The sequence below is a fragment of the Rhipicephalus sanguineus genome, chromosome 1, assembly GCF_013339695.2.
Source record: "Rhipicephalus sanguineus isolate Rsan-2018 chromosome 1, BIME_Rsan_1.4, whole genome shotgun sequence".
In the NCBI taxonomy this organism is placed as follows: domain Eukaryota; kingdom Metazoa; phylum Arthropoda; class Arachnida; order Ixodida; family Ixodidae; genus Rhipicephalus; species Rhipicephalus sanguineus.
The window spans coordinates 289,092,820-289,106,624 of NC_051176.1; the positions used below are offsets into that span (position 1 = coordinate 289,092,820).

At 44.4% G+C, this 13,805-nt stretch overlaps 1 protein-coding gene across 1 annotated transcript in view; it reads left to right on the forward strand.

The window, feature by feature from the left end:
- The window catches only part of LOC119379220 (high affinity nerve growth factor receptor-like), a 413,588-nt gene that overhangs the window by 379,980 nt on the left and 19,803 nt on the right, over positions 1–13,805 (forward strand). The window contains exon 7 of the mRNA XM_037648451.2: positions 12,639–12,812. Coding sequence (XP_037504379.2) covers positions 12,639–12,812 — 174 coding nt within the window. The remainder of the gene's footprint in view (positions 1–12,638; positions 12,813–13,805) is intronic.

A 13,805-nucleotide genomic window follows, 5' to 3' on the forward strand; every position in this document is an offset into this window, starting at 1 on the left:
GCAGTCGAGCACCATAACCACTAGACCACCGTGGCGGGTGTCAATATCGAGATATTTGCCGAAGTGTGCGGTAAGCCCGAGGTCGCGGGTTCGATTCTCGGCCACTGCGACGGCATTTCAGTGAGGTAGAAATGCAATAATACCCGTGAACTTTGATTAAGGTGCACGTTAAAGAACCTCAGGCGGCCAAAATTAATCCCGATTTCCTCAGCGTACGGCGTACTCCATAATCTCATGGTTAAGACCTCTGCGATTATTATCGTTCCCAAAGTATGCCTCGAAATACGTGGGCGCTCTAGTTACTGAAATGCTTCAACGCACAAAGTGGCGTTTGTAAGAAAAGTAACTAATAATAATACCTGGGGTTTAACGTCCCAAAACCACGATATGATTATGAGGGACGCCGTAGTGGAGGGCTCCGGAAATTTCGACCACCTGGGGTTCTTTAACGTGCACCTAAATCTATGCACACAGGCCTCAATCATTTTCGGCTCCATCGAAAATGCAGCCGCCGCGGCCGGGATTCGATCCCGCGACCTTCGGGTCAGCAGTCGACCGCCATAACCACTTCACCACTGTGGTGGGGCAAGAGTACTGGAACAGCAGTGCATTTTCACCGAATGTTTTACGGTGCATATCTCAAAATACGCGCCACCCTCATACTTTATTGCGATAGCAATTATATGGACAGTCTCGGCTGGAAAATGTCCGTCCCCGTCGCCGTCATGCACCGTATATGTATAAGTATGTATATATATATAAAAGCCCCAAAGAAAAATAATTCAGAAAAATGCTTCCGAAGCGCAGAATCGAACCAGGGACCTCTTGCTCCGCAGCGAGTGGCGCTATCCACTACGCCACGAAACGCAGATCCCCCACGTAGCTAACGGCGAGCGTTATACACATACCCTTTACCGCTGGACGGACTCAGAGACGGCAGGCGATAATAAGCGTTTCTTCATTACCAGCGAGATGGCGCTAGCAGCACGACGGGCGCATTTAAAAGTCGTCGTCGAGCTCGCTCGCTTCTTATATTTGCGCAGCGAGAACATTGCCCTTCCGTTGTCTGCTCGCGCGGTTTTGTCGCGGTGAGGGAAGAGGAATGTTTCACGCTTTCACCGTGATGTCCGCGCTCATGTTACCGAGCGTACGAAAGTCACTCGAGCTGAAGGGACGCCGCTAAACGAACAAACAGAAGATGAGCGCGAACTATCAAGTGTCACAGCTCGACAGTTGAAGCACGCTAGTTTCCTTCGCTGCTTCGGCCGCCTTTGCAACAGGAACGCTGTTCAAACTGAGAGTATCCATTGGCGAGCCTCACTTCGTATAGCATTAATTTCTTGCTATCGCATCATTGCTTCGCCCTTGCGGCGAAACTGTGACTTTTTTAATTGATTCGCCTTGAATTATCACCGGCTGCGATTCGATATTTGTAATATGAAGTAAAGTAAATAATTGCAAAGTAAACTAGTCATTCTTAGTTATTGACTACCAATTAGCGTAGTTTTCACACAACCCTTGAAAGGGCTATGGCTTCCTACCTGTATAACTGGTCATCACATGTGTAATATACAATAAAAATTGATTGATTGATTGATTGATTGATTGATTGATTGATTGATTGATTGATTGATTGATTGATTGATTGATTGATTGATTGATTGATTGATTGATTGATTGATTGATTGATTGATTGATTGATTGATTGTGGATGTATGCCGCACTTGACAATTTACTTCTGATGACGTTTTCTTTTTCCTCGGAAGCCCTATCTTTAACAGCTTTTGACAGTCTTCAGAAAAACACTCCGTATGCAGTTTCGGTGCATAGAGTGAAGTTCATAGGATAGAATTTACCACAGCAGCGTTTCTAACCTAGAGTTACTGAAGCGAATGGAAAAATTGGGCTAGTTGATGAGGATTCATTGTAGCTAGTAACGCGACGAATGAATACAGAGAGGAAGCACACTTGACAAACGCTAAGTTACTGCAGGTCCAAAAAGAAAATTGCGGGCAGTTTGCACTAAGTGGAGCGAAGCTTGGCACAGCGAAGCACGGACCCGTCGCCGCTCATACTCCCCGTCGACCGACACGTCTAGCTTCGAGATGCGCGGCTTCCTTCTCGGGAGTACGCAACCAGGCTACGCACTATAGAAAGAGGTTGCGCGCGATGTCTCCAGCGGTGGGCGTGGCTTAGCTACTGAGCATGCGAGGCTTGGCCAATTTTCTTCTTTTTTTTAATATCTGGGGTTTAACGTCCCAAAACCACGATATCATTATGAAAGACGCCGTAACGGAGGGCTCCGGAAATTTCGGCCACCTGGGGTTCTTTAACGTGCACCTAAATCTAAGTTCACGGGCCTCAAACATTTTCGCCTCCATCGAAAATGCAACCGCCGCGGCCGGGAATCTATCTCGCGACCTCCGGCTCAGCAGTCGAGCACCATAGCCACTAGACCACTGGGGCGGGGCTGCGCGGCTTGACGAGGTGGTGCGGTATCTGGTCGCTAGACGACGCGATGCTTGCTTCCTCTTTCTTTCTATCTCGTCTCTTTCTCTACTTTTTTCTCTCTCTTTCGTTGATGTTCTTTTTGTCTTTCTTTTTTCTTTGTGCATTCTTCTCTCTCTTTCTCATTCTTTCTGTGCTACACTTTACTTTCTCCCCTCCTCCTTTCCCTCCTCCTTACCATCACATGTCTCCTCTTCGCGCTCACTTCCCATTCCCAGCCCCTTGTTACACTATACTATACTAGGCTATGCTATGCTTTGCTAGCGTGCCTGGATAGCCGCGTGGTTGGGACGCTCGCCTTCGGATCGAGGGTACGCGGGTTCGGATCCCGCCTCGTGAAAATTGTTTTTTGGCAATAATTTTTCTCTTTCTCTTTCTTTATATCTTTCTTTCCGTCTCTCTGTTTGTTTCTCTCTTCCTTTCTTTCTCTCTCTCTGTACTCGTTCTCAAGCAGCAGCACAGTGGCACATACCCGTTAAGATGATATTTTTCTGCGATCGATTCACAAGGAACGATTTGCTAAACTCTGTTAAAAAGGCAGAAGTTCAGGGGGAAATGGAAGCTTGAAGAGATGAAAATTCGTGAACACGGGGTGTCGCTTGAGCCGCTGGAGCCTTGAACATGACAAGTCCACTTGTCGAAACGTCGGCTCCAGCCACACCCCGTGTTCACGAATTTTCATCTCTTCAAGCTACTGTGAGGTTAGTGTATAAGCTCTTTACTCTAGAGTGAGCCTATACAGCAACTCTAACAGTCCAATGTGCGATTCCTGCACATGGTCTTCACCTTAAACATCGACAGGTTGAGATGCAAGGAAGAGAAGTGGCTAAGGAAGGGAAAAGAAAGCGTTGAAAGGAGGGGGGGGGGATATGCGCGCATCAGCACTATACGCAAACTGTCAACGAGTTCAAAAGAACAAGTGCAAAATGGGAAGTCTAACTGTCTGCGTTACATGATATCGGTGTGCAAACGATATCGGACGTACGACTTGCAGCCAGTGAAATGATGCGGAGCATCTTTTTTCGTAATCACTTCAAGGAAGAAGGAAAATGGCTGGAAAGATATTGAGCCAAATCGGTTGCAGCTTCAGTTCTCAGAACTGATTCCTCCTTTTTTTCTTCAGTACCACCAGGGACATTTGACCCGCCTGGCCCTCCTCGGTATTATTAGCCAATAATGCAAGGACTGTCCTCCGGCTATGTTGACCATGCACAAAAGCAATGTTTCCGGCTTTGCTTTGGGGGCTCGGTAAACCTAAAGCACATAGACTGATTGCGCGATGGAGGTCTATATTTTAGGTAGTAGTGATTGTTGCTAAGAGTCGTTGAGTCGCTATTTTGGGCATGGGCAGCTTGTTTTCTCTTGCGTTGCAATTTGGCTAGAAATAATTTTAACCCTGTTGAACTGGTAGCTCGCATGAGATGACTAATGGAAGAAATTATCAGTTTTTAGCTTTATTACCTTGGCCTCGAAAGAACGTTAAGGATTGATCTCTTTCATAATATCTGAGTTTTTACGTGCCAGAACCACGATATGATTACGAGCCACGCCATAGTGGATCACTCCGAGAATTTCGACCGAAATGCGACCGCCGCGGCCGGGATCGAACCCGCGACTTTTGGATCTGCAGCCGAGCACCGTATAGCCACTGTACCATCGTGGCCGCCCATTGATCTCTTTTATTACTGAGATGATTGTTCGTTTGGCAGTCCATGGCATTCTCAGAACACTTAGCTAGCACCATATAAAGCTCTCAAGAATCTTTCTTTCGCACGGCTTCAACTGCATTTAGACGGTACATTTTAAACCAATAGGCCAAAAATGCTCAAGTAATCCTTAGGGTACCTAAGTTTTTTTTGTTGTTTTTTTTTACAATGGGACCGCTGACGAACCAGTTGATGCGGTCGTGTGCTTCTGCTTTATTGCAAAAGTAGCTAATTGCATTCTTAAATCCCACGCCTCTATCTTTGAAATGAGAAGCCAAGCTTCGTTAAAGCTCTCCGGCAATCTTCAGATGACTGAATGACATATAGCTTTGCCAATTGCTTGTAGATTTAAGGTAAAAAGCAGGTATTGTAGCATTCTCAACAACAGCTTAAGTCGTTTAATGAAAAAGCATGCTGAGCCTGCGTTGCTTTTTCTTTTCGCAACATTAACCCACATAGTGCTGTCTTGACATGAACACCGCCTGTACCATTTTTGTTCTGTTTTGTTTTGTTACCGTATACAAGCAGCCCCGAGTAGAGCACCTATAGCATTAAAGCCCATGTGTCTGAACAAGGCGCCTTGATGCGACATTTAATAATACATCGCGTCTCTCTAAATACACTGTGCACGTAATAATCTGAAGAATGACGAAGACGGACACTTCATTTCGGAAACGTGTAGTGCGATAGTAATGGCGATGGAAACCGCATCGTTTTTTGTCCACCGTCACCTGCGCGTTTCGCATTGTCAGCACGCGTTCCGCTTTGGGACACGTACTAGCATACACATACTGAAAGAAATAATGCACATTGTATACACTCGTTTGTCTGGGTATACGTGTTGTGCAGACGGCCCTCTAGCACATTGTGTCAACGACGCCATAGGCTGCTCTCGGGCGTCCATACTTCCCATTGGGCCCGCCAAGCAAGCTCACATCGTAACGCGAATTCATTACTCGACATATAGCAGAAACGGGTAACGATAGAGCGGACGGTGCAGCTCGAGCTATTACTCACCGAGCGACTGTCCCTCGTCCCGATACCCGTCTGCTTCTCCAGGCTCCCCACACTCCTCGGGATATCCTAGAACACCAGCGTCGACAACGACGGCGATACTCCCCGCCCCACTCTCAGCTAGGTGTTAAAGAAGCGCATGAGTGGCGCCGCCTGCAGACAAATACATATCCGCATCTGCGTTTAAAACATGCCATTCACCCAACCGCATACGCGGGTGCTTGCCCGTGGTGTGGAGGACAGCCAACCCTTTCTCACATTACGTGGGAATGTGAATTAAGGCCCCCCAAAATTAACTCGCCTCAGATTCCGGCGCAAAAATTCAGGACGGAGCAGTGGGAGACCCTGCTCGCCAGCGAGGAAAAGGAGGCCCAAGTGGCTCTCCTGGACCAGGCGCGGCGGGCTGCTGAGGCCAGTGGAGCCCTGGACTAGGGGCCCCACCCACCTGCTTCTCAAACCCCTCTTCTTTTTTAATAAACGTTTTTCAATTCAATTCAATTACTCGTCGCCCTGACATCAACGCCACAAGACTTTCGACCACTCACGAGACACTGACATATATCTCGCATCTTGCCGCTGCCTGTGACGAGTGTCAGCTGCAAGGGCGACCACGTGCTTTGCGGCGAAGCGCCAACAAAAAGAAATGCAGGACGCGTTCGGAGGACCAAATTCAAAAATTATTTTCTTCCTTAAAACAAAAAATGATTTGATTAGACTTTCTTCATTACTTAGCGATGTGGTCTACTATTAAACGCCGCATGACGAGGATTTTTACTTGGACCGCATCAGTATGAAAAATACGGTCAAACGTGCGACAAATCGCACATTTTCTCTAATTTCACAATTTTTTTCGCGAAGATTTGAAGTCTATTTTGCCCCTAAACATTTTTGTATTAAAATACACTTTCTTGAAAATCATACTATCATTGAGATTGGTTAGGGAGAGCTCCAGATAGCTCAAGAAAAAATCACAAATTTTGAAAAATTTTGTAGTTTTTGAAGATACGCAGCTCGTAGTGAAACACAAGAATTTGGGAATTAATTAATATGACAACTAAACAGAACCTCTGAGATAGCGCAAGCGTGGTTTCGAAGCTCAACACACAAAAATAGATTTTATACACATTTTTCTATTCGGCACAGTTTAACAAATACAAGCGAATTTCGAGGGGGCGCCATGATCGTCAAAGTTTTTTTCGAGCAAAAATGTTTTGCCACAATACTTCACGTGGCACAGGAAAAAGGCACAAATTTTATCAGCAAAATCTGCGATGGGCGAGCGCCACCTCTGGGACACTTGGCATGGAATGACCCATATATATATATATATATATATATATATATGTGTGTGTGTGTGTGTGTGTGTGTGTTTCGTTGGTGCTTTCAGGGGCATTGGTGTCAGGTGTTGCGGCGCAGTTCTTACGCAAGCCAGCGAAGACTAAATCTAAAACAGAACTCATTCACAATGTCGTTGTCGAAAAGGAAAAGGTTGTTTCGAGCTTGTAGCACTCGTAGCTGCTAGGTCTAACGAGAGCAAAGTTTGGCCTTCACCATTACTGACACTTCGCTATTTATTTCCGTGTCCTTTATTTTCCCTTTTTTATTTATATTGCTTAAAACCATCTTGATCAATTCAACCATTGGTTCTTTTCAGGTCGTAGAACTCGTGCTGACCGCAAATTGAGAAGAAAAAAAAAAGGAGACTGGAGTTTCACGAAAGCAATGTAAACTACAGCCGACTTTGATGACATCGCGGTTGAGCTTTACTGTCAAAGTTAACGGGACTTTAAAAAATGCCATGGATTGAGCTCGATTGCTCGAAGGGCCGGGCTCAAAATGCGTAATTGGAAAACTTATAAAATTGCCTTAATGAGCTTTTTATCGATGTACTTTATGGCCCATATTGCAATCTATACGAAGTGAAGCCAGTGAGTTCTCAGTGCACATCCACAAATTTTTTGAGTTACACCACTTTTGAGATAAGCTCTGCGAAACTCGCGGCAAACCCGCCGCAGTGGCTTAACCTTAGCTTTCTTAACGGCTACGGCGTTGTGCTTTTTAACACGAGGTCACTTGTTCGAATCTCGATCACAGTGGCTACATTTTAATGGGCGCGACATGCAAAATCACCGAGTGTTTGTATTTTTACAGAGTCTGCCACCATCTACGGCATGCCGCAAGATAATATCATTGTCTTGGCGCGTAGAACAGCAATTTAATTTTTTTAACGTGCAGTAAAAATCCACTGTTACCACAACAGCTTTCTTAATTCAACGCCCTTTTGTGCACTGAAACACAAATCATCGATTTTCATCAATTTGACTATTTTGTCGATTTTAGACACATTTAATTTTCGTCAAAGTGACTACTTCCTCGCACATTTGTACTTTAAAAACTCGTACCTTGAAAACGTTTTTCACCTTCTGTTGAAGAAATTACTTTGAGGCTCATGATATTTATAGTGAGCACCCATGTGTAACACTTTCATGCGATCATGTGCAATATTATTCCCCTTTCTAACTATTCCATATGATACCTATGCTGTTGTTACAGATTACAATTTTATGGGTACTTCGTTTATTTTTTATTAATTATAAAGTTCCCTCTCTCTACCTCTCTCTTTTGCCTCTTTTGTAGGAACTTAGCTTGATTTCCTTCTTAGGATACAAAACATGGCGAGAACACGATGTTTTCTAGCGTTTACGCGTGACTGAGTTGTTTTCAACATCCCGCGTTGCTCGTCATTTAAGTAACACTATGCGAACGCTGTTGAACTTAAAACAGTGGTTGAAATGATTTTACGGCCATGCGAGGAGACGAGAGTGAGGGTCATTAATGTCATAATAATAATTGCTGGGGTTTAGCTCGCCAAAACCACGATACGATTACGAGGCACGCCGTAGTGAAGGGACTCCGGATTAATTTCGACCACGTGGGCTTCCTTAATGTGCACCTAAACCTAAGCACGCGGGTGTTTCTCGCATTTCGCCCCCATCGAAATGCGACTGCCGTGGCCGGGAATCGAACCCGCGCCCTCGAGATTAGCAGCGCGACTCCTTACGTGCTAAGCTTCCACGGCGGGTATTAATGTTATGATAACACGTTGTTGAGGTGGGAGTGAATAGTTCATAAGACGCGCAATTTATTATTGATACGAGGTGACAATACCCCCAGATGTGGAGCCGAAAAAGAAGGAAAAATAAGGGGCAAGCGCAGCCATATTTTGTCACGATCCCTTTCATCTTCTATCATTATTTTCGTATCATCTGTCCGAGAGGGCCGTAACAGCGACATCTAAACTGAGAGAAAAATGTTTGGTTACAAAGTGTTAGTGTATGGCGAAGCATGTTAGAGAATGACAGTATTACTTGGGACCCGTATTAAATTGGTGCAAACAAGAAAGTGTGAAAAAAGGTGCAAGGTCAATGCCATCCAGCTGATTCTTCACCGATCATTTTGTTACCGTATATAGTGCCTGTTGAAAGTCCCTGCATCACGCCAAAGCCGGAAACCGGAGAGACTTCCTCTTCTTGCTGTAAACGGCGTAATTTGAATATCAATGAAACGCTATATCTTGTTATGCGGGAAACTAGCAGCCCCGGGTCGAGCGACGATGGTATATTTGAATTTCCGCGTCGGTTGCATAATTTATATGCTAATACTCTCTTTAGGTGCGCAGAATATGGATTATGATTGTTCGGTTTCATCAGTTTTAGAGTGCTAAAGAAGTGGTAGAAGATTTGAGAAACGCGTTAAAACTTTGTTTAAAATACAGACAACGTAAGCGCGCTTGAAGAAAACAATATTTATATTTGATAGTAGCCGTTATCCTACTGCGTCTGCCTGTCATGTTCAGCGTACTAGATTCATGGGTACACAATGTTTTTTGTTTCAGATAAAATGAAACTTTGTTTCTTTCTTTAGAAAAGTCAATATACAGTAGACGATAGACGCATATGGATCAATAAGGATAGGTATATTGTGCAGATCGCTCCATTAAAAAAACTTTGTTAAGTGTTTGTACACACGTTCACTGCAAGATCATTAACGTGCTATTTAATATCACAGGGCAGACTATTTACATAGACAATACTTCTTCAAACGGGGTACAAGCTTTGTCGATGTATTCGTACTCACAGATCAACACGAAAACTGAAATCTGGGCGAGCTTATAAGATTGCGCTCGTCTCGTGCACTCTGTTGCTTGCGTGTGTCTTCGTTTTTTGCGCTACCTGCTCAAGTATGCACAGATGAATAATTGCAGAGACAGTATTTTCTAACGTTTCGTTTCGTTTCGTTTTCCGCTATTTGCTCTCTTCATTATTGGCTCGGACGCAACTCCAGCACTGCTACGCCACCGTTGTCGCAAAGACAGGCAGTGCTGCGCAGCGCGCGATAAGAAGAATGCAAAAACTGAAGCAGTTAATGCTATGGTTTCGTGAGGCAAGACTGCGAGGCACGCCGCAGTGGGGGACTCGGGGTCAATTTCGACCACCTGTTAACGTGAATTTAAAGCTTAGTCACACGAGTGCTCTTCTATTTCGTCCCAATCGAAATGCAGCCGCCGTTGCAGTGATCGAACCAACGACCTCGAGCTCCACAACGCCACAGCCACTAAGTCATCTCTGCTGGTCAAATGAGATGGGACGTAACAAAATACTCGCCCAAGTTTTTGCGCAGGCGTATTTGATTCCTCGTCAGCCACATATATTAAACGCTTTCGAGGAAATTGAGGTTCTTCTAATATGCTTCTTTTGTGCTAGATCTAAGTGTGGGCAAAGGTGAACAATGAAATGTACTCTTTGTGTTGAGGATTTTGTATACTAACTGAGCAAGTTTAAAGTTATCACAGAAACTAACGACATGTTGTTCAGGGTGATGCGCTTATTCTGACAGCCCTTTTTTGTACAATGCTGCCTGCAACACTACGCGTATAGGCCTATATCTTAATGCCATATGTGAATCGGCAAGAAACCGTGCTGAAATATATGCCGCCTAGCGTATTCGTTATCAAGCCTTTGCGGTCCTCCATTAACTTGAGCCATGTGAATGTTGGCTGTTGCAACCAAATCTCTCTGATTCTGTCGATTGCTACGTATACGAAAAGTTATATACCAGCCCTGTAATGACCAAGAATACCAAAAATATTAAAAAATAAGCACCATGCCAAAGTCATCAAGCCTGTACCCTTAAGAATCTCATCGTGATTGCTTTCGGAAAATTATATCAGCAACAAAAATCCAACCGTTAAAACATCCTTTGTGCAACGTTTTTGACACCAAATCGAAGGACAGCCGCATCGCAAGTTACCTGCATTACGTCGTGAACTATATTTAGCTGCTATCCGATGTCACCTAGACATCCTAGATCTAGATTAGATGTCACTTACACTAGGTGACATCTAATCTTCCTTTCAGCACTATCCTCCTAATTACACTCCTCGCAATGGCTCTTACCATAATCTTCGTGCGTTTTCTAGGGGGGAAACCTGACGTCGTTGTTTTTTGTTCTTTCTTGGTTTGACGAAGGCTGTTAGCCTAGCTATCCGGGTAGCGTCTCGCATCTGTAATCCTTTATCTAGGCTCAAGCGCTAAGAGCACATCGCTTCCAATAGAAGCCCCTATGTCGCGTCGCATGCAAAATATCAGCGTACTCCCGTGTCAAGCACGAAATATAATAACAGCAAAACATTTTCTGAAAGCTTCTCGTAAAAGACGTCGCTTGTCTGTTCGCGATCTTGCAGGCGAGGGAGTAAAAACAAGACGGGTCAATTCACCGTTTCGTAAACTGCAACGTTTGCAGAAGGCTGCGTACTTTTCTTCCGTGTGTCACACATGTGTCCGTTATCTCATTACGCATGCACGCCTTCTTTGGATTCCCTTGACGGCATCATCAGTACACCTCGGTGGTGGAATACTGGAACAAGTAGCACAAGTGATTTTTTTGCGAAACACGCTCGATACGTCGGCTGAGGGAGTAAGAAAAATAATGCTATATATTTTGCAACTCACATGATCCAGTTTCTTAGAATGTATATATGCCGAGACTCAGACCCACTAGCGCGAAAAGAGTATAAAAGAATGTAGTGAGCTAGACGCTAAAACGAAGGAACTCACGAAGAACACATCGAGGCACACTTGCCGTCATCCAATTTCAGTCACCTGCTACGCGCCAAGTCATTTTATAGTTTCACACTCGCGCGGGAGCTAACTTTCGCCGAGGCACGCAAGCAAATCAAACAATCTGCCTATGCCAGCATTGTCATCATGTTTCTTTACACCACAGTTGCCATAATGCCGTCAAGTTTTCATATTAGTATGAAGCAGATAATATGCACGTCAAAGGTATTTAAATGGTGCCGCTAACATGAACTTAAATTATCGACCAATCTCTCGATAAATGGATCGTCCTATGCAATCATAGTGATGCAACTTCAATATGCGATTCGTCGGCGAACAGCTTACTCTGGTGACGTTGGAGCGCGACGCCTGGATAACGAACGACCACGACAGTGTCATAATTTGTTCCTGTGTCGTCTGAAAGACCACTGCGCTCTTTCAATCAAGCCACAGGTAAACGACCACTCGCGCGAATACCGGACCAAGCCGCAAGCTACACGCACTATCAACGTCAACTAGCATCCAGAGGTTCTGTTTCATCACCTTGTCAGTCATGGTTAACTCTGTCAGGGCTGCTCAAAGGACGGCAACATGGCGGAATTCGGCATTGTTCAGAATAAACCCCAGATAGCGTCCGTATCTGTCAATTGCGCAGCTATTTAATTGTAATCGATTAATTTTGTGGTTCATTTAGATTCTGTAAATTTCTTGCGTGTCATCAATCAGCGTATGTACTTACTTATCGTCGAATGTCAGTTCGTTCTACTTCCTTTCGATTTGTTTGCATATCTGGTAGCCGCTATGTCATTCCTTACACGCGCACTTTGTGTCGTGTGTTGTGCGTGTTATTGCTATCGATACCGAATCTGGAAACTTTTATCAGCACAAACGACAACATCCGCTGGTCCCTTTTTCCCGCGCACACGCCGTCTAAGTATTCTTCGAAGGTCACGCCAGGCTGTCACATTGAGACTTGTAAGTTTGAATGCATTTAAAAACGATAGTATTCCGAACCATCGTGTAGCGAAAACTAGAAGGAGCGCGAAAAAAACGACGACAAAAATAGGAACACACACAACAGGACTAGCGCTGAAAAAAAACGACGACAAAAATAGGAACACACACAACAGGACTAGCGCTGGTTCAGCGCTAGTCGTGTGTGTTCCTATTTTTGTCGTCGTTTTTTTCGCGCTGCTTCTAGTTTTCGCATCATGAACCGACTCGCCCAAACCTACAAGTTGTTGCTAACATCGTGTAGATTTTCTTGCCTCAGCGCCCGTTCTCTGTGCAGTCGGACCTGCCGTGGCTGGCAACGCAGATCGCCAGTGGTATGTGCTACCTGTCGTCCCAGCACTTCGTGCACAGAGACCTGGCCACACGCAACTGCTTGGTGGGCAACGACCTCTGCGTCAAGATATCCGACTTTGGCATGTCCCGCGACATCTACACCTGTGACTACTACAAGGTATGCGTGTCTCAACACTGCAATACAGTATGGTCCAGCATGCCCACTTGTTCTCGCGTAAGTCTCGCAGAAGAACTGAAACGAACGTCGTCATCCTGAATTGAGCTCAGCGAGAGATAAGGTCCGATTTAAGGCGACGTCGAGGCACATTGTGGGCTGTGTGAACGAGTCCGCAGTGTCAGAAAATGAATAAATATGAATCGTTGTCTGTTCCGCCAAGTGTTTAGATGTCATCTGCCCACATCACCGATTCGCAGAAGAGAGACCCCGGCTGTTGGTGGCGTAATCAACGTTTTATGTATGTAGCACCAAAGAAGGAAACACAAAAGAAGGAAGAAAAAACGGGAAAACAGAAATCACAATGATAAATAAACTAAATAAGTATCCGGGAGTATTATTTAATATCTATCTATCTATCTATCTATCTATCTATCTATCTATCTATCTATCTATCTATCTATCTATCTATCTATCTATCTATCTATCTATCTATCTATCTATCTATCTATCTATCTATCTATCTATCTATCTATCTATCTATCTATCTATCTATCTATCTATCTATCTATCTATCTATCTATCTATCTATCTATCTATCTATCTATCTATCTATCTATCTATCTATCTATCTATCTATCTATCTATCTATCTATCTAATCAGTGTCTATATATCTAAATGAACAATAATTATTAAGTTTCAAACCAAGTTGCCTTGATACTAGATACACGAGGTGCAAGTTTTGGAAATGATATTGTTCTACGCCATCAAGAACTAGCAGGCTTGTGAGCGACGCTAGCACTAGCACTCACTATCAGGCACGTACAAAACAAACGATCGGACCTCACTTTGAAGCGACAAGCCATCGAAGAAACGCGAAATATATCGGGGGATTGGTGGCGTGTTTTAATAATGAACCGCGAACAGCGGGTTGCGCAGAGGCTCACACTTCGAAAGAGCTTCCCTGATGGAAAGCCACAACCCCTAGATACAAA